Source organism: Corylus avellana, chromosome ca9 (assembly GCF_901000735.1).
Source record: "Corylus avellana chromosome ca9, CavTom2PMs-1.0".
NCBI lineage: Eukaryota > Viridiplantae > Streptophyta > Magnoliopsida > Fagales > Betulaceae > Corylus > Corylus avellana.
In genome coordinates, this window is record NC_081549.1 from 6,491,894 (window position 1) to 6,514,019 (window position 22,126).

The window sequence follows — 22,126 nt, forward strand, 5'->3', positions numbered from 1 at the left end:
TTTCTGCACTATTTGGTAAGAAAAAGAAAAGGGGAAGCTTTTTTTATTTTTATTTTTAATGGTATCAATATCATTTTTTAGGCTCAAAAGGTATTTATGGACCTCTCCAATAACAATGAAAAATGGCCTCTAAGTCCTCCAAAAATCATGACTTATGAGGTTTATATAGATGGGCGAAAAGTAAAGTTTTTAGGCTAAGTCGGTTAGGTTTGAAACAATTTGTTGCAATCTCGGTCGAATAAGCCATCGATAGAACTTCTCAAGTTTTAGTATTGAGACTTGATGCACTGGTTCGATCAACTAAACTTCAATCAAAGTCTTTCAAACTTCAATTCTTTAGTTTGTTGACAATCTGTTGTGACCTAATAAATATTAGAATTGGAAAATGGTTGTAAAATACAAAGTTGTAACCAGTTAAATCATCTTTCCAATCTTATTAAGCTTGCCTTCAGACAACATTTATAACTTTATTATTATTTTCTTTTTTCTTTTTTTTTTCTACCAAACTTATCATTTACTCAAACATAAACATTACGACCTAAAATTCATGTTTTTTGACACATGAATTTGCGAACACAAAAATAAACCTAACATATTGCAAAGAGAAAGAAAATCAATGATTGTATGATGCATAACAAGACAATTCAACAATCAAAAAGACCCACGCAAATTTTTTTTTTTTTAATAAAAAAAAAACAAGTAAGGTGAATTTGGATCCCCGCCAATTCATTTAAGGAATTCAGTTCATTTGAACGGGAAGGAATTTAATTGGTTTTATTTAAAGGGTAAAATTATTCAAAAAATTTATGTAAAATAACAATGTTGCCCTTATAAGAATCCTCACGTTCACAACTAACTATTAAAACAAATGCCTAATCACATCGTAGTTGATGCCCCTGCCCTTTAGAGCCTAGAGGCATTTGGGAAAATGTCGGCCTTGGCCTTGGGCCGTACTAGCCATTGGGTTTCGCGGTTCAAAACATTGTATTCCCAAACGAAGCTTTTTCTCGCATCTTCCTCCTTCTCAACCACCAGCATAGCCGATAAGGATGAGGATACGGTTCGACCAGCGACGCCTCCGATCCGGGTCTCGCTCACCGAGTCGGCCGGTCGAGGCGTGTTCGCCACACGGAGAATCGCAGCCGGAGATCTCATCCACACCGCGAAGCCGCTCGTTGCGCACCCTTCGCTTTCCACCATCCACAGAGTCTGCTACTTTTGCCTCCGGAAGTTGCAAACCACTTCTCGAACTCAAGTTGTGCAGTACTGTAACAAAGAGTGCGAAGAGCAATCTAAGGTTTATATGTTTGAATAAATACCCACAACATGTTTGATGTTTTTATTATTCGAAGTGAATATCTGTGGACTGTGGTTATATAATGCAGTGTTATTTTAACTGTGAGTGATGCCTTGTTGAAGCATGTAAATGGGTAACAGGACTAGGACTTCTAGCAAGCATTTCTTTAATCAAATATATGCTTGTGTGAGCTAATAACTTAAGCGCTTCAATGGACTCTGCTAAACTAGAGAATGTGTTTCAGTGATTTAACACACTATTTGAACTCATTTCTTTAGACTAATTAATGTGTTTGCGGCAACATAGTTCCAAATGCATCTCTATGTGAATGTCATTTTCTAATGCCAAATAAGGATATTTCGTGGGCAGTTTGTAAATTCATAAGATTGTCCTTTGGATTTCATAAATTATTAAGTCATTCACCACCATCATATGATGTGAAACATGATAATTTCTTAAGTTATTAAGTTATTCACTACCATCATATGATGTGAAACATGATATTGATTGATGCTACAGTGAATGCTGCTTTGCAGGGAACGCAAAATTGAGCCGAAGGTTATCAATTTAATATATAGATATATAGGTTTTAAATATTTGTGTGTGCACCGCATGCATGTCTATTCTATTGGCTCTATCTAATAATTTTTCAAGTGTCCATGTGAATTTTGCGATTGTCACAATATGTGTCTGATAATGATCTTAGTCTTAAAAAGCTTTGAGAACCATATAATGGTGAAGGGGCTTATGATTTCTTCTGTTTGAGATGTACTATATACTCACCATAGTTATGCATTTCTCTCTGGTTAATAAAGAGTTGCAGAATGTTAATGAAGAGGATTGGAATCTGTGGAAGTTTACGGTTTAGAAGTTAAGCATGAGTAGGAGAACCTTGACTAGCACTCTATGAGCACACTTTAATTTACACGCAAGAGCAAAGGATAATTCTAAGTAGAAAAGTCTTTGAGATTTAGAAGGCGCGCATAAATTGTACATATTGTAGAGAACTTGCTTCTTATCTAGGTGTCATGTCTTTGTAATATGTTATTATCAAAATTATTTTTTAGTATTTGCATGCATGAATGTAATGTTTCCAGAATACAAGTTTGTTATAACCTGAAAAGCTCTCAAATGTAACCAGTTGGTTTGAGCTGTGCGTCATTTTTTTTTTTTTTATAAGTACTGTGGGTCGTTTTTTACTCCAAATAAAGATTAACATGGATTTAAGGTGTTTTACGATGTTGAGAGGAGAGCGAATTGGTCAGCCTATGATGATTATTGCTGGTATGGGAACTTCTCAAAAACTCTTCTGCTTGATCTCTTGATATTTTATACCATGGGTTATGTTTTATTTTGCATCGGAAGTTGTAAGTACATCTTAAATAGACAAACATAATGCAAATAATAATCTTTAAGGATGCACCTGTAGTCTTGCTTTCATTTTCAGGATTTCAAGGTTAGGTATAAGCTGAAAGAATGAAAAATATTTTCCTCCCTGCTGAAGCTTTGGCTCCTTCACCTTTTTCCTCTAGGCATACTTGTTAGTTGTTACCGTCATATGATGGAGAATATTATACACTCATAAGATTGCAATATCATTTGTTTAAGTGAATGCACTATACACATTACTGTTACACATAATATGTGCACATTTACAGTTTCTGCAACTGTCAAAATCAACTTATAAAAAAGTTAGTTTTAGAATTAAAAAGAACCATACTAAACACTCATTTGAGATCAGAAGAAAGCCGTTAAAGGCTCCTCTTTGCTTCTTTTTGTTTTTGGCTATTTATATCAACTGCCCCCATTACAAGGATCAATAACAATGATAACAACACCGAAAAACCTAGCCAATATTTTTCTACATGGTGCTGGAAGCATATATTTTTTAATATTTCATGTATGAGAAGGACGCTTAACACATGAATTTATTAATTTACGCTTACTATTGCGTTTCTCCAGACTCCAAAAAGTAATTGTTTTGTTTCATTTTTCAAAAATTACTTTTTGTTGGTTTTAATCGATTTGTCAACATAGCCATCAGTGTTTTGTAGTACTTTCAATTATCTAGATTTCTTACTGAATATTATCTCTTTATATAGGATACAAGGTTTCAAGCACCCACTTCTGGTCAAACGGTTAGCTTGTATGGTCATATCAGGTGTTGCAGCTGCTGTCAATATTGACATACTTCAACCTGCTAATCTATCTCACTCCAATGATTTCAAAGGTGAGAAAATTAATTTTTTGTGTTATTCGTGCTAGTCAATGTTGGGAGTATAATGAAATTTAGGGAAGAAGGATTCTTCTGATGTCTTGTTTGTATGCCTTTCTTTTGAGAAAACTAGAAGACTCTGAAAAACTTCATTTTTTTCCTTCCTGTTTGGGCGAGAGTGGAGAATTTTGATTCAAAAAATGGCCTGGGGTAAGAATCCCCCAAGCAGATTTTAATCTTCTTACCTTTTCCTATTACTTATTTTCCCCCAAAATTTAATTCTTAATAATTCATGGAAGTTCCTTGATTGGAAAACAATCCCAAGACATGTATGTCAGCTCCATTTAGTAGTTTTCATTGAAGATTTTTTTATTTGGTTTTTGATACTGCTGCCAGGTCATTCATACATGGTTGCTAGCGCACTTGAAAAAGTGTGTTATTTAAAAGAAAAAAATGGAGAGTTCATTGACAAATGCTACAATAAATCTACTGGTTTTGGCATTTCCTCTTCTTGTAAGGATCATTCGATATAGTCATTTTCCAGATGGAAGAGGGGTTTGGCTTACTAAAGAGTGACTTCATAAAGGAAAATACCACAAATGAACAGATAGCTTGTATCGTTTGCATGGCAGAAAACTCAAAAAGAACTCTTCCAAGATTTACAGCATGAAGTAAACCCAATTAAACAAGAAATTAGAGAATTAAAAAATAAAAACAGAATGTTAGAACAAGAATTAACAATCATAAAAATTGATCAAAGCCTTCTTAAAAAACAAAGTGAACCTGAACTATCTTCTGAAGAAGATACAATGTCTATCAAATCTTTGAATGACAAGCACCACCCGAGTATTCCGGTTGAGGATGACAATAAATTTTTAGGATTAATAGATAGAATAATATAGTCACAATCATAGTCAACAAGAATATGAATTTGAAGTTAATTGCACTTATAGACTCTGGTGTAGTTTCATATATATATATACTTGTGTGATATTTTATTTCCATTTTTTGATGTCATTAAAACTTTGATACTGATATAAGGGGGTTGGCACCCTTTGATGCTTCTTCAGAGGACAATATGAGAAGGCTTGCTGAACATTCTGGTGCCCTCGGGCATATATATCCATTAGTATTGTTGTGCAATGACATAATGCCCCCTCCACCCCAGGTATGCCTTGTTTTCACTTTGCGTCTTCTCTTTTTAACTGTTTTCCTCTCTTGTGACAATATTAATTTTTTCCGGGTAGAAAAAGAAATTGGAGAGGAAAGAGTCATCTCCTTTCATGGGGCTGGATTATCAGTGTCACCAGGCATCAGCTTCTCTGAAATTGCTGCTGCCTGTGGAAACCCTGAAAAGGTTGGTTCCATTTAGTATATATAGTGGTCTTTCACTTGGATGTTTTAATATTTAGTTCCTGAAATTTTGTATACTGTATCTTGGGTAGTGGAGAGCTAGTTTGCATAAAAAAAAAATTTACCTGGCTATATACAAATAAAAAAATTACCAGGCTATTAGGATAATGTTATTTGTATCAAGTCCTTTGCACAAAGCTTCATTTCCGTCCTTGCTTTTATGTCTATACTGGTAAATAGAACACATTACCCATGGTTGGAAACGAGGGTTCAAGATAGAATTTTGTTTACAAGACTATCCAAATAGCATTGTTCTAGGTATTAATATTAAAACATATTGACTGCACCAGTGCATAATCGACTCTAATTGGTAACAACTTTTCATTACATCCTATGTTATAGATTCTGACATGTTACGCATTTTTTCCATTGCAATGAGATGGTCTGAGCCAGGTTTTAAATTTATGTAAAAAAATCTTATGATGAGTTATTGCCCCTTTTAACTGCTGTAACAAGTAAAGAAGATGGATAACAAAAGAGATTAATCTTATTAGGATTTCAAACCGCATGAATGGATAAAGCTATTTTTCAAGCAGGCTTTGTTTTATGAACTACACATAGTTGTTAAAGTAGCTTTTGACACAGCATGCATAAGTTATTTGGTTTGTTAATAATCTTAGAGAAGTTATAAATGTTCCAGTAGTCATGTTCTTTTCAGTTGTAGATCATCATCTTTGTAACTGCTTTCTTGTGCTGGTTGTTTGGTGTGTATTGAACAGGACTCATCAATCACTGTTGCTTTTGATGACATTCCAGAAGATGGTTTGAATAGTCCTCTTCGTCTAGAGAAAGTGGCAAATGAGGTATGATCAAAAAATTTTACTTAATGTTATTTCAAATCGGCTTGAATTGTTATGTAAGGCAGACAATAAGCTACTTCTAGATCATTTATTTTACTGGGAATAAATATCTATGATGGAATCTATACATCACTTACAAGTTTATAAGCAGTTCAAACTGTTGGATATTGGGAACAATATAGTTACTATGCTTTCTTACACCAAATCATATCTGTCATCTATTTGTAAGTGAACTTACAATTTGGTTTCTAGTTTCTAAAAGTTACAAAGTCCACAAAAGGGGATTTGGTATAAAAATTCTTGTGTCTCATGGTCTATGCTGGGGTTGTATCAACATCCAATTTACTATGTGCTTATGGATATTCATTGGAAAAAATAAGTGCTGCAAACACTAATTATCTATGCAGGTTATATACCGCAGAATGAAGGATGCTTTGATACAATTGAGTAAAGGTGTACAGAAGGGACCTGCAGCTGACCTCATTCCTGTTTTATTTGGTGAGAGGTCACCGACAGTGACCAAGAAGGATGTCAAATTCACACCCTTCAACTCCAACCTTGATCACTCTCAGGTGTGTATATTTTATCTTGTGTTTCCTTGTACTCAATCATGATGTTTTCGTTATTCAGATTGTTTCTTATTACTAAGATATTTTTATTATTTACTATTTTCTGCCCTCAAAATAATTATTCCTTTGTAGTGAATGTAATCATGAAATAAGAGACATACAACCCCATTAAACGAATTCTGATAGGAACTGGTTGGTTTCTATCGAACTTTGAGACTACTTCCTTTAACTCTGAAAATTTTCTCAACTTCAGTCTAAATTGGATTGTTTATGGTTCATACATTCAATGTTCAAGTTTTGGAGTATAGATGCTCAACTATCTTCAAAATCAAAAACAGTCGGCCCATTGAAAACATGTGGATTTCTAAATCAGCACACTCCAATAATTTCTTTCATTGTTAAGTCACGCTCCAATGTGGATTTCTAATTCAGCTAACCCTAATATTGTTTGGATTGTAAGTCACATATGCATCCAATGGGTCTTGAAACCACAACCAGATCCTCACTCTAATATGATGTAGTTTTAATAACTACTTCTTGGCTATCCTGGGTCAGACGAGGCAACTTCCACTAGATATGTCATGGATGTTTAGGCTAGTTTAGAATATAACTGATATTATGTTTCTTAAATTTGCACACATTTATGTGTGCAGGAAGAATTCGTCTCTGTGGTCCTCTTTGCACATGTACTCTTGTATATTACTTGTGTACTAAGGTTGCACTACTTTTTATGCTATTTTTAGTATTGCTAGTACTTATATTTGGAAAAAAATGGTGTCTTAGTGTGTTTGAATACTTTCATCCATGCTTGCCTTTTTCTATGTGTGCATTGGACTTTTTGTGCATGCTCCATTTCTCACATACTAAGGCACTTTGTCTCTCCCCCTTTCTTTTCTCCAAAGAAAGATGCCATTTCAAAAGTCCTGTCATCAAAGAATGTATTTTTGCTGCACGGACCTCCTGGAACTAGAAAAACCACTACGGTGGTGGAGATCATCTTACAAGAAGTGAAACGTGGATCAAAGATTCTTGCACGTGCCGTTTCAAATATTGCTGTGGACAACATTGTTGAGCGACTTGTTCCTCACAGGTAAAGTGATGCCTTGATTTATGGGGAAATCATTTTTAAACCGAAATTTTAGCTTAAAATTTGGCAGAGGAATGATAATAAGTATGTATTTTCCATAAACCCTTAAGGCGGTCTTATTTTATTTTCAGTCAAGCTATATGATCGATCGCCTTTGACAATTTTGTATCCTAAACACCAATAAGACTAGTGAAAGGTTTTCTAAATTAGATATGAAAATCTTTTAGTCATCAATCTCGGACCATTCATTTATGGTGCTGTTGCACTGTTGTCGAGGGCTTTCTTGAGTTCAATCAGTAGAGTAGTAGGGTAGGTTAATAGGGTTTGAAATGTCACAGCTTTGTTAACTTCATGTCTAGAGTGGATTTTTCAAAACTAAGCATTCTTGGACAGATAAGCATGCCAAATTTGTCATATATGTTTACTTAGATTATGTGCCTTTTGACTGATGAGCAACTTTGATCCTATCTGTTAAACCAATGTGTCTGGGGTGTAGGGTCCATCAATTTTATGTCATATATATATATATATGGACGAGCATTAAATGCAACCAATGATCTCTATTTCCATTTCTTTTGTTAGGAGTAAAGTTGGTGAGAGTAGGGCATCCTGCACGTTTACTACCTCAAGTATTGGAAAGTGCCCTGGATGCACAGGTATGTAAATTGTGAAGTTCAGTTTTGAAAAAAAAAAAATTGATACCTCAACCTGGAATTCTTATTATCATGATAATGGTGTCATCTCATTCACATGATTTTACATGTTTGTGTATATCTTTCTGTTATGCACTTTGACGTTTCTCTCTTGTTGTATATGAGAACTTGTCATGGGTACTTGAATGAGCATATGAAGTTTGGATTTCTCTCAATTGTATATTGTTAGAGAAACTGAAAGTCCGTTCCTTTTCCTTTTCCATCGAAGTTGTCAAGATCAAGTTATATCGCTTTCTGTGCCTTATATATATATGTTAAACATTCTTAAAATCCATTAATCCTTTCCTTTGAAGTTTTGTAGTCACTGATTGTGGTACTGTGGGGCGGACATTTCTTCATTCCCTGAAATATTGCAATGCTGATGAAATAATTTTATTATTTTTCTACGTAGTGCTGTTTCCATACCTTCTAATCTTTCCTTTTTAGGTTTTACGGGGGGATAATAGTGCTCTGGCCATTGACATTAGGAAGGAAATGAAGGTACAGACTCACAGTAGATTTGAAGGCAATTTTAATGCCCAAAAGTTATCAATGATTGCTGTTTCAATTATTCAAAAATGATTCTTTACGATAAGCTTTGTTGTTGTCATATGATTCTAAGATAAACTTTCTATAACCAAAACTATTGTATTCGTTCACTGAGAGAGACTTGATATATGCTTGGGCAACAATTGGCTGTTGAATGGTCTATTATTCATAAAAAAAAAAACGTGTGCTCTGAATATAGGATGCTATTCCTCTTATTGTGATTCTTCCCATCAGCAGCTTGTTTCCTTGAAATTTGTTTATACACCGGAGTTCATTTTAGGCTTGTGAAATCAGATAATTTTCTCTTGTTATTTGATGTTTCAACTTGCATGCCCTTGCTGCATTTCTTCAGCCCTTAAAGGGGAAACTGTTGAAAACCAAAGACAAAAAACACAAGGAGAGACATCCAGAAGGAGCTTAGGACTCTTTCTAAAGAAGAGCATAAACGACAGCAGCTGGCTGTTAAAGATGTAATTGCAAAAGCAGATGTGGTATTTTCTTCCCATTCTCACACGCAACAAAAGCTACCCTACCATAGTTATGATTTTGTATATTGGAATGGAGTTTTTTTTTTTTTTTTTTTTTTTAGTTTTGATCTCAATTCTGAAAATCATACTTGCTCTTGAGAAGCCAGTCCAGAGAAGAGGTTGGGAGAAAGTCATAATTAGCCAAAAATTGTTGAACTATTTCAGTTATTTTTTAATTAACTTTGTTCAATGAATTGCAGGCTAGGACCTTTCTTTTGAAACATAATTTTGCAATTCAACCTAATGCCCACTGGCCCTTGTTTCGAAATTATGCCTATCTCTTCATGTCCATTGATGACTTTGAAATTATGCCACCCATCACATGGTCTTTTTCTATTATTCTTATAAATAAAATTATTCATAACACAAGTAAATCAATTCAATAAAATAAAAATGTATCCCGACAACATACTTTTTATTAGTAAGCTTAGGCCTTTAGCACATAATCATTATAAAATTCCCTAAAACAAAATCTTGAGTCATGAGTTTTCATACTTCATCTGTAGGAGAATGTGACTAATGCTTTGATTTAGCAACTAAATGGGTATGGAACATTTAATTTAACGTAGAGAGGTCCAGTTAAGGGAGACAATTGATGCCAAGGGCCACAATAGGCATCCTAACTAGTTGCATTTTGTAATAGAGTAGTTACTAGATTGTAATATTTGGTTGTGGTTATATTTAGTTGTAGTAGATTTAATTTGCAAGGAATAATAATGTGAATTGGTTGTATTTTGTTGGTCTATATTTTGCTATTGAAATATGTTGGTGGTGGTATTTTGTTGGAGGACAACAAAGGTAACCCAAATTTGATTCTAAATACATTCAAATTTCTCCAAACAGATAGAATTATTATATTACTTGTTTAACAGAATAATTATATCACTTGTTTATCTTTAGAACTACTGAAGCAGCATGGGCTTTAATGCTGCCAACGCCACTGCCACTTTACATGCAAAACATCTAACCATGCCAACCATGAGTTCTTTTGGAGTCAATGTCAAGGGAAAAATCTCTAATATCCAATGCCAGATGCAAGAAGCATCCAACACCACCAATTAAGAATGCAAAAGCAATACTTTTTCCCAGCTAGAAAAGATGCCATTGATGTACCAACAAAGATCATATTGTGAACATTATTCAAGATGAACAATCAATTTGCTATCGAAATCTCTCGAAAGAAAAAGTTTTTGGGGAAAACATAATGCCTTGGGGGCTGAAAAAAAAATTCTAATATAACAAGAATAAATCCCAAAAAGATATAATAAAGAAGAATATAAAATATTCTAACATAAAAAATCATCAATGCATATCATTGAATTCAATTGACACTATCACCGTCGAGGAGAAAGAGGCTTTCCACACAAGACATTGCCCAATACTTTGGAGAAGTACTGGAATACTCTTACAAACCATGCTCCATGTCTTCTTGTTTGTGTCATACCAAAATAGATCTTTATACATGTTTTGCATCAGAACCTTTTTGCCGTCCTTTGAAAAAGCTAATGATCGGTTGAGGCGAAACTTCCTACGTACTGTGTAAATCCGACTCCAACTGCTCTCCACCCCGTACTCCTTCATCATCTAAACATTAATGTGTTGTGAGCCAACGTCTTGATCCTTAGTATTTACAGAAACACAAAGTGATCCTTCCAAAACCCTAATCGAATAAGACTTGAACGGAATCGGTAGCACTCTGAATTTCTCGGTAGTGAGATTGAATGCTAGAAGGGTCATTGATGTAGTACTTTTAATCAACCAATGAAAAGCTGGGTTTGAGAAAGCTGGCCCACTCCAAATATTTGAATCCTTGCAAGGCCATTGATCTTCTGCTCTTCTCCAAGAATGTGCTTTCATACTATATACCATAGTTTCTAAGGGCTTCCTACCATAACCCTCATTAGTCACAAATACTATCATTAAAACCTTGTAATCATTGTTGACTGGATCATACCCGAATGCTAACGATTGCTCGATCTGGGGGTTAGGCTCTATAGCAGGCTCTATATGCTCAAAAGGTAATCTCTTGTATTTTTTGATTGATGGATTCCAAATAACAATGTCAAAACCATCGTAGGTGGAAAACATGTCATCATAGTTGAGGATGCAAACTAAGCTGTTGCAACAGCCTATCACGAGGTTGTGTGGACGAAAGAATGGTGGGATGATCTTCAGGGGCTCGCTCATCGACTCATCCTCATTGGAAAAATTTACCAAGTGGTAATCATATTTCCATCGCCTAAGAGGAGACAGCTCGTGCTTAGATGTCTCCACAATGAAACTTAATTCTCTGTTGTTGTTGTTGTTCTCGAAATACAAGTTGATGAAATATGGGTCGTGGATTAGAGCAAACCATGGCTTTGAAACGCACTGAAAACGTAACAGGGACTTGACGGGTAGTAGAGAAAGTATATCGGTGATGAGCTGTTCCGGAAGTATAGCCATCTACAAAGAAGAAAGAAGAAATTTGTTAATGAATACAAAGAGTTAGCATCAATTAATTCCATTATATAAGAGAGGATTTGAATTACTAATCCCAGACGGCAAAGGAAACGAAAAAAAAAAAAAGTTTCTTTCCGTGAACCACTAGGAGATCGAGCAAAAGTAAAACCCGACAGAAGTAGTATTCTTATTAATTCATATTCTTATGTGTGTTGGAGTGGAATGCGGGAGAGAGGGTAACCAATAATTAATTAATTAGCGAAAATCTCGGCAAAGGCTCCGTGGAAATCACTGAGGATTCTTTCCTTATGTTGTCCGCGGCCTCAATGCTGTGATTGTAGTAGTGATTGTAGCGAAGGTCAAGAGGCAAAGGAAACCAAAAAACTAATTTAAAAATTCCGTGAACCACTAGGAGAGCAGCCCAAGTAGCATGTGTGTTGGATGTTGAGAAATCCGATCAACCCACGTACCTTTGGCTTTGGGGTGGAGTGGAATGGGGAAGAGAGGGCAACCCAGGACGTCGCTGTCGCTGTCGCTGAGGAGGATCCTGATCAGGTCCGGTTTCTAGTATAATTTTTCCGTATGTCCTGGCCTGTTCGTATAATTTTTTCTAGTAAAAAAAAAAAAACCAAAAAACCGTGACGAAAAAAAAAAAAAAAAAAAAAAAGGAAAAGGAAGTCCCGCGCAGAGAAATAAAATCTAACTGATAGTATAAACTGAATTTTAAAAAACAACAAAGACTAAATGCCTTTATATAGGCTAGACACCTCCTAAATTAACAAGGAAAATAAAAAGCAAAACCCTAATAGGAAAAGGAAAACAAATCCTAATAGAAAAGGAAAAACTCAATCTTTATTAAAAAAGGAAAATTAAAACACACATGCATAATTAAAATTGTTACCGCTTCAAAAAAAAAATTAAAATTGTTACCTAAGAGCTAAGTATATATAAATAAAACATTAGTATGATTTTTGTCTTATGGTACAACTATCCTTCCAAGCAATAGACACGGGTTCGACTCCCGGCAGACGTACCTTCATCATCATGGACTTTCGACCTTTCTTAAAATTTGGCCCAAAGCGAGGGCTGGCCCAACTAGACTCGGCCGAGACGGGCCTTCAAACACCCGTACGAGTCTTACCAATAATGGAAAACATTCAAATTTCTTTCACTGAACAGTTCTTTTTATTTTATTTTTGGATAAATAACAGTTCTTTTTCTTTTTAAAGAAAAAAAAAAAACCTTCATTCGAATCATTCTCTAGAAAATGGCTCACTAATTTGTACATACAGTAGAAGCCCAAGGCCCAAACCCATGCGTACCTATATAACTCACTGGTATTTGATTTAGGCATTTGATCGTGAAACATAATTAGTTTGACTACTGGACTCACCACTTTTACAAATTATATCATTTTTTTGAACCAACTTGTTCCGACTGATTCAGGCCTACTTGTAGACAATATGTTCAAAGTTTGGCGCCGATGATATCATTCTCAACGGGCCATTTTTTTTTAGGGAGGGTGTAGATGAGTCATACATCTTTTGAAAATCTAAGGCTTTGTTTAGTTTGCAGATTAAATATTATGTTAGGAAAATGAATAATTATTACTAAGAATAAACGAAAGTGTAATGGAATAGTTATTTATATTTCTTAGTTTGGTAACAACATATGTATTCTCATTGGTGTTGAACCAAAATTATCAAAAATCCTACTATTTAAAAAAATAAATAAACTCAATTTTTTTTTTTTTAATAAAAAAAATTTAAGGGTTAAAAGAAACTTTTGAAAAAAATTGGTTTCTTTTGGAAAAAGTTATCTATTCCTTCATAAATAGTTATTCCTGTGTGTAAGGGATTAGTAACTCCCACGAGAATAACTATTCCTAAAAATACACCATTACCAAACAAAATAATGACTATTCTATAGGAATAGCCATTTCATTCCAATGGTCTATTCTGCAAGCCAATCGGGCCAAAATATTTATTAAAGAAAAAAGTCCCAAAAGTCCAAGAGTTTTGCCTCTATGGAAGATAAAAACCAAATTTTTAATTTTGACAATTAAAGAAATGAAGTTTTGTTTGAGTGACAATTGGGTCTTGTTGTCAGATTTTTGGCCGGTCTTTTATGAAAAGCTTGCCTCCTGTTATATTGTCTACATCAGACTAATGAAAACATGACATAAGTATTTATATACACGTCAAACTATCACAATTACACCCAAAAAAAAAAAAATATATATATATATATATATATATAGAAAGAACATAAAAAAAAAAAAAAAACAGAGATCCAACCTACTCCCACCCTCCACCACGCAAAGGGAGGAGATGGAGGGTGGAGCCTCCACCCATAAGGGGGTGACGGGGGGTTGCTCGACCCTTGTCCATGTCACAAAGGGGATGTTGGAGGTGGAGAGCCTACCCCCTAGAGGTGTGCGGGGGTTGGGACATTATGAAAGGTAGCAAGTTTTTTCATTAAAGAATAAAGGAAAATTCTAATGGAAAAACCTATTTAAACACTAGCGAATTGTCAAAACTAAAAATTCAGGTCCCTAGGCAAAATTAAGGGACTTTTTAGGACAATTCCCTTTTATTAAAAGGAAGCCTAGTGGTGCAAGTAAATTAACACATATATCTCCCAACATTTTGTTATTTGGGTAGATCATGAAGATAAATAGGCGCTTCTAGTGTTTATTAATATAGCAAATCCGAAGAATGGAGAAATTCTAGCATCAATTAATTCCATTATATAAGAGAGGAATTGAAGATCGGTCCAACGTTAATATTACTAATCCCAAGCGGCAAAGGAAACCAAAAAATTGTTCCTTTTTTTTTGTTTCTTTTTTTTTTCTTTTTAAAAAGATATATTGCAAATTTATAGAGTATTTTTGTCTTTTTATTAATAAAAAAGATATATTGCAAATTTTTAATAATCAGAGGAGAACATTTATGCAGTCTTTAGTTTGTGAAAAATTTGTAAACTGGGCGTTGATTGGAGAAAAGTATTTATGAAATTATGTGTACCAGAAAGTTATTTAAGACAACAATGAAGAATGTAGTACATTAATTAAAGATATATGGGGATAAATCAAATATGTTTAGGCTTGAAAGATATTTATGAAGCTCTCCAATAACAATTAAAAATAGCCACATATAGCAATAATAAAATCAAAGTAAGCATAAAATAAATCAACATAAAGGTTTTGGTAACAAAGTGAGAACCGTTTATGAAGCGGATGTTACTAATTCGAATCCTCTTTCTCCTCTCTTGTGTGGACATATCAAAAAAAAAAAAAATTACTTGTTAACCGTGATTTTTCGCAAATTTGGAAAAACATTGAGTCGTTTTAATCTAGGTTTACAGAAAATGTTTTTTTTTTTTTTTTTTACATGTCCACACAAGAGGGAAAATGGAGATTCGAACTAGTGACTTCTACTTCATAAGACATAGTCCTAAACTGATTAAGCTACCTCTTAAAAACGGTTCAAAGAAAATGTTGATGGGTTGGCGCACAACATTTCATAAGTTACATTTATATTTTTTAAATAATAATTAAATTATTTATTAATTATATTATTTGATATTTTTATTCAATTTTGTTTAACTTTAATTTTTAACCTTGACTCGTCTAAACCGAAATCCTAGCTCTGCCACATCAGACAATACACTCAACTAACCAACGCGGACGTATAATACGACACATGTTGCTAATGCCATATGGTGGCATGTTTCAGTTTACAAGGCTTTTATTTTTATTTTTTATGAGTAGTTTACAAGGCATTTTAGGTTTTATTACTTTTGTTTAATTAGTCCGTCGTTTGTCAGCTCAAAGGTCCCCAAAGTAAGGTTTAGAAAAATCACCCCACAACCCCTACTATTTCTTCTTCTACTATTATTATTATTATTATTATTATTATTAGAAAGTAGCAGTTGATACAACATGAAATGCATGTTTGTTTAGTGATTCGAGTATCATATAAGTGATATAACACAATTTTAAATAAAATATTAAAAAACATGAGTTTGATTTTATTGGAATGAAACCCTTTTTGAATATGTTAGGTGTATCATTAAATTTTTTATATCAATTTACTTTTAAATTTTTATTATTAAGTAAGAAAATTATAATTTGTTCTTTTAAATTAACTGTTGATGAATATGTATATTTTTATTTTTTAGTATGAAATATATAATTGTAGTTACTAAAGATTATAGAGAACAATAATTCTATTGAGAGCTATTTGAATTCTAAACTAGCTTGTGTTAATGTAAATTTAGTGTAAATCATTATTTTACGCTTCGTTAATGTTATTTTCGTTGGTCAACTAAAAATATTTCAGGTTGACTAATATTTTATGTAGTACCAAAAACTAAAAAAATTTGAAGTACGTTTTCAAAAAAAAAATTTATACTGCAACAAAATTTAAACAATCTGGAATTGGGGGCGGTTAAGTAAATTTCAATGTCAAACACGGTTTTGCATTCTAGCATACTCGGACTCATATTAATAGCACTCAACTCGTCTATTTTTCAAATCAATTATTAAATGTGTAAAATTCAATACCGAAGATGTAACACAAAATATGAAATATCATTTGTCAAATTTTAATTCCTGCCGTGCCTCCATGACATGATGAACACACTCTCCTTATGTCGGACCAGATTGAATAGGTGCATTATTCATGCCCAATCAATGGTGCCAGATGACTCACTCCATCAAACATGTAACTATCTATCACATTTGTTGTCTCATCTGACAAAATAAAAAATTAAAAAAATATAAAATAAAATCACGAAAAGTAAAAATGAACATTTATTTCCTAACCAAACAAAAACCAGAGACGCACTAAACATAAACAATGGGTTTTCAGTTTTTTCGTACCACCAAGCTACCAGAAAAAGCCATAATTGCAAGTAGGATGGGATGTGAACGCGTCACCTTAGCAATGATAATTTACGCGCCATGGCCATGTAAATATATTAATGTAAATAATTTATGTACTTTTGGGATTGGGGTCCATATGTTCCATGTTCTTGGCAATTGTTGAGGAGAAAATATGTCCATGTATTTATATTTATTTATTATTTTGTCATTATCTACTCATATAGTGACATGTGTCATCATGGACTTATAAAAGGAGAAATGTCCCCCTTTCTCCTTAACTTGCTCTCTCTCTCTCGATCTCCCTCTCCAGCCTCCAGGAGACTTTAAACTCCTCTTATATCTATCTCTCATCCTTTCACACATCCCACTATACATAAATTATGGAGTATTTGGGGCATATCATAGCTATATATTTTTACCCACGCTGACTTAAGCATCGGAGGGTCTTAGGCACAACCGGAGACCTCCGACCGTGCTTTTATTTTGCATAGACACAATAGATGTACATGAATCTCCTTCTCAGCCCAACAATAAAAAAAAAAACTGCTGACAAGTCGTACTATGGACCAAAAATTGCATCAACAGCAATGATAATTTGATCGGTTTAGATATGAATAAGTTTAGGAAAAAAAAGAGAGAACATTTTTAGATTAATGTTAATATATATATATATATATATATATATATATATATATGATCTTAGTTTTTTGTTGTTTTAGGCGTACAAATTTGTGATAAAATAATATATGAAGAGATGGCAAAAGCAAAGAGAGAAAGAGACACAAGCATTTTATAATGATTATGTTCTTAAGGCCTATGCTTACTAATAAAAAGTATGTTGTCGGGATACATATTTATTTTATTGAATTGATTTACTTGTATTATGGATAAATCCATTTACAAGGAAAATGGGATAGGTGAAGTCATTTAAAAAAAAAAAAAAAGAATCCTAGAGATGTGATTACAGACAAATATGATAAAAATTTAAACAGAAAATTATATATTCTAATGTTAGGATCTTATTTTTTGTAAGACTAGTGTTTACATTTTTGTTTGTTGGGATTGAAGTGTTTAAATAGTACATAATATCATAGTTCATATCCACATTAATTCTCTACACTAATCATAAGGGTGACAATTCATATCCGAGTGTCGGGTTCAAATTCAGGTTTTGTTGAAACATGTGTATAAAATTATATAGGCGAATCATAACCCGACCCCTCCAATTAAATGAGTCCTATCCCATAATTCTAACTTGTTAATTTTCTTTTAGGTTTATGTCGAGTTTGTGAAACATGTCAAAAATTATAAGCCCTTATGTTGAATGTTAGGGTTCAATTCATAATAACACATGAATATTATACTATATAGGTTAACCATAATTCGATTTATTTAATTAAATGGGTAATGCCCATCAATCCTAACCCATTACTTTGTAATGAATTTGCAAATTATATAAAACATTTTCAGCCCTATATTAATTATCACAAGTTCAACTATTGGAATTTTGGTATTACAAGATTCTTGAGAACAATTGAAGGTGGTCATACAACACCCATCTTTTATATATTATCTTTTTTCTTCTTCTTCTTCTCGATGTGAATAGAAGAGAAATCCGTTGAACTAAAGAGGATTAATTTACTTAGAATAAAAGAAAAAAATAATTAATTAATTTAGGTACACACCCCTGTCCTGTAAAACCTCCAATCTTTATATGGAATACTTGTTTAGGAAGATACCTATTTGAACAGAGCTCAAGTTCGAGCTGAGCTCTTGAGTCGAGATCTCGAGTCGAGCTCTCGAGCCGAGCTACGAAATGTGTTTTTAAGCTTGGCCCATAGGATCACATTAGCATTAGCCTCCAATATATTTGCCAAAGAGGATCACATTCATGGTGTAATGGATTGAGATATATTAGGTTAGGGGGCCTTTAGGCCCATAGTTGTAGTAGGTCTACCATATTATAGTTGGTAGGATTTATGGGTTATGTAATCCAATCGAATGGTTTTGGTTAATAGTTGTTAAGGGTCTTTATAAACACGATCGAGAAGATGACAAGATGTATTAGATATGGAAGTTCTATTGTACGACTTTTGACAAAATTTGTACGCTTCCGAGGCTACCCTCATCAGCATCATTTCCGATACCGAGGGGCTTCGGTGATCTTGGGTGCCACGTGGAGTAATAGTTTATTTTGGAACCGTAAATCAATTTACATGATTAAATCATGGCCGTTCATTAATTATGTCAAGAATATGCGCTACACCGGATTTTCATCAATGGTGGTACGCTTTTGGCTATTTTTGATTTGAAGTTAGAAATTATAAACTATTTTTTTAAATCTTTATTCTAACACACTTTCTAAATTTTTTTTTTCTTTCTTATATTAATTAAATAAAACCTAACATGTTGCAAAGAGAAGAAAGTGAATTTGCAAACACAAAAATAATTAATTAAAAATGAATTTGCAAACACAAAAATAAAACCTAACATGTTGCAAAGAGAAGAAAATCAATGCATGTATGATGCATAAGAAGACAATCCAACAATCAAAAGAAAAAAGGGTTAAATACCAAATACCCTCCTAGGGTTTGGTAACTTTATTTTTATCCCCCTGGGATTTTGATAAAGGACCAAGTTAGTCCATCTGTTAGTTGACCGTTAGGACTGACACGTGGACCAATCAAATGTTGACACGTAGCACCTATTTAATTTTTTTTAATAGCCACCCCCAATTGTTTTTCTTTTCTTTTCTTTTTATTTTTTAAAAAATACTTTTTTTTTTTAATTTTTTAAAAAATATATATTTTTTTTAATTTTTTTAAAAAATTAATATATGTGCCACGTGTCGACGTCTAATTGGTCCACGTGTCAGTTCTAACGGTCAACTAACGGATGGACTAATTTGGTCACTTATCAAAACCACAGGGACCTCCTGTAATAAAAATGAAACCCCATGGGGGAAAAATAAAGTTGAAAAACCCTAGGGGGGTTTGGAGTGTGAAACATGCAACGACTTTTGACAAAATTTGTACGCTTCCGAGGCTACCCTCATCAGCATCATTTCCGATACCGAGGGGCTTCGGTGATCTTGGGTGCCACGTGGAGTAATAGTTTATTTTGGAACCGTAAATCAATTTACATGATTAAATCATGGCCGTTCATTAATTATGTCAAGAATATGCGCTACACCGGATTTTCATCAATGGTGGTACGCTTTTGGCTATTTTTGATTTGAAGTTAGAAATTATAAACTATTTTTTTAAATCTTTATTCTAACACACTTTCTAAATTTTTTTTTTCTTTCTTATATTAATTAAATAAAACCTAACATGTTGCAAAGAGAAGAAAGTGAATTTGCAAACACAAAAATAATTAATTAAAAATGAATTTGCAAACACAAAAATAAAACCTAACATGTTGCAAAGAGAAGAAAATCAATGCATGTATGATGCATAAGAAGACAATCCAACAATCAAAAGAAAAAATGAAAATGAAAATGACCAACTAAAGCTTTCCATGACTATAATTAACATGATATAATTACATCGTAATTCGTAATTGATGTCCATGTCCTCCATGTACTTAGCATCAAAGAAATGTAAAATTGTCTTTTAAACCAAAATTATTACAAAAGTCAGATTTTTAGGACGGTAATCAACCCACTCACGTCAAAACAAAATCCCTCTTACCCACTAATCCATCTTCTCAAATACCCATAGACGTCAAAAGAAAATCCCTCTTACCCACTAATCCATCTTCTCAAATACTCATAGGCTCACTCACAGATTCCATCAGATAGCAACACAAAAAAGATTCGACGCATAGGTGAGTTACCTACTCCTCGCTCAGCTCCGACTTACCCAAGTTGCTCCTCCTCATCCTTCTTTGGGTTGGAAATGCATAACTATAATGAGTATATAGTACATCTCATACAGAAGAAATCATAAGCCCCTTCACCATTATATGGTTCTCAAAGTTTTTTAAGACTATGATCATTATCAGACACATATTGTGACAATCGCAAAATTCACTTGGACACTTAGAAAATTATTAGATAGAGCCAATAGAATAGACATGCATGCGGTGCACACACACAAATATTTAAAACCTATATATCTATCTATATGTTAAATTGATAACTTTTAGCTGCTAAGAACCCTCAATTTTGCATTCCCTGCAAAGTAGCATCTACTGTAGCATCAATTAATATCATGTTTCACATCATATGATGGTAGTGAATAACTTAATAACTTATGAAATTATCATGTTTCACATCATATGATGGTGGTGAATGACTTAATAATTTATGAAATCCAAAGGACAATCTTATGAATTTACAAACTGCCCACGAAATATCCTTATTTGGCCGCAGAAAATGACATTCACATAGAGATGCATTTGGAACTATGTTGCGGCAAACACATTAATTAGGCTAAAGAAATGAGTTCAAATAGTGTGTTAAATGACTTAAACACATTCTCTAGTTTAGCAGAGTCCAGTGAAGCCCTTAAGTTATTAGTTCACACAAGCATATATTTGATTAAAGAAATGCTTGCTAGAAGTCCTAGTCCTGTTACCCATTTACTTGCTTCAACAAGGCATCACTCACAGTTAAAGAATAACACTGCATTATATAACCACAGTCAGCAGATATTCACTTCGAATAATAAAAACATCAAACATGTGGTATTTATTCGACATATAAACCTTAGATTTCTCTTCGTACTCCAGGTTTGGTTCGGGCGCAAGGCTCTAATTAGGCGTTGCTGGCTCCGACCCAAGTTTGATCCGGTTGCAAACCTCCAATTACACGTGGCAGCACCCAAGGTTTTCTGTCCTTAACAAGATTTCTTGTCTTACATGCACGCACCGCACAGTCTGCACCCTCACCACGCTCCTCATAGCCTCGCCTCTCACTTTGTCTTATACGCACACCCTGCACCCCTCACATCCTCACCTCTCTCACTGCTCAGTGTTTACTCTCTCATTATTCAGCACTTTTCATCTCACTCTCAGACTCTGTTCCTTGTTCATTTTCATCTTTCAACAAATCCCTCTTACCCACTAATCCCACTAATCCATCTACTCAAATACCCATAGATGTCAAAAGAAAATCCCTCTTACCCACTAATCCATCTTCTCAAATACCCATAGACTCGCTCACAGATTCCATGAGACGGCAACACAAAAAAGATTCAACGCATAGGTGAGTTGCCTGCTCCTCACTCAGCTCCGACTCACCCAGTTGCTCCTCCTCATCCTTCTTTGGGTCGGAAGTTCTGCCATTTTCAAATTCTTCTGAGGGCATCCCTACCGTCGTCACCATGGAAACCTCCGGTGTCAAGAGTTGGCGCGACCAAATCAAGACTGAACCCAGGACTCGGCGTCCGATGGCGCTACTCCTTTGGGAGTCTCTGTTTTCGATCTTCTCTCCGAGTTTCTGAACAACAAGGATGTGAAGATCGTCAGACTGGGAATGGAGAAACCTCTCCAAAAATTGAGAGAGGACTGCGGTAAATCGGAGCTGAGCGAGGAGCACGTAACTCACCTATGCGTTGAATCTTTTTTGTGTTGCCGTCTCATGGAATCTGTGAGCGAGTCTATGGGTATTTGAGAAGATGGATTAGTGGGTAAGAGGGATTTT

At 34.1% G+C, this 22,126-nt stretch overlaps 3 protein-coding genes across 5 annotated transcripts in view; 2 read left to right on the top strand and 1 right to left on the bottom strand.

Annotated features, from left to right (window-relative positions):
* The first annotated feature begins 959 nt into the window (after positions 1–959).
* LOC132191358 (uncharacterized) lies at positions 960–9,405 on the top strand. Of its 3 annotated transcripts, XM_059606324.1 has the most exons (9): positions 960–1,297; positions 3,400–3,527; positions 4,583–4,680; positions 5,645–5,728; positions 6,133–6,297; positions 7,197–7,384; positions 7,964–8,037; positions 8,521–8,574; positions 8,975–9,405. In XM_059606324.1, exons 1-8 carry the CDS (start codon positions 1,050–1,052, stop codon positions 8,535–8,537), a joined length of 1,002 nt encoding a protein of 333 aa, XP_059462307.1. In that variant the 5' UTR covers positions 960–1,049; the 3' UTR covers positions 8,538–8,574; positions 8,975–9,405. The 3 variants fall into 3 exon arrangements, with proteins under 3 accessions (XP_059462307.1, XP_059462306.1, XP_059462309.1); XM_059606323.1 differs by lacking the exon at positions 8,975–9,405 and having other exon boundaries at positions 8,521–8,732; XM_059606326.1 differs by lacking the exons at positions 6,133–6,297; positions 8,975–9,405 and having other exon boundaries at positions 8,521–8,732.
* A 1,328-nt stretch (positions 9,406–10,733) lies between these two features.
* On the bottom strand, positions 10,734–21,808 carry LOC132162221 (F-box/kelch-repeat protein At3g06240-like). The gene is made up of 2 exons (XM_059572484.1): positions 21,698–21,808; positions 10,734–11,594 (listed from the first exon to the last, which is right to left on the bottom strand). Exons 1-2 carry the CDS (start codon positions 21,806–21,808, stop codon positions 10,734–10,736), a joined length of 972 nt encoding a protein of 323 aa, XP_059428467.1.
* A 150-nt stretch (positions 21,809–21,958) lies between these two features.
* LOC132162222 (uncharacterized) overlaps positions 21,959–22,126 on the top strand; it is an 8,446-nt gene continuing 8,278 nt past the window's right edge. The window contains exon 1 of the mRNA XM_059572485.1: positions 21,959–22,021. Coding sequence (XP_059428468.1) covers positions 21,959–22,021 — 63 coding nt within the window. The remainder of the gene's footprint in view (positions 22,022–22,126) is intronic.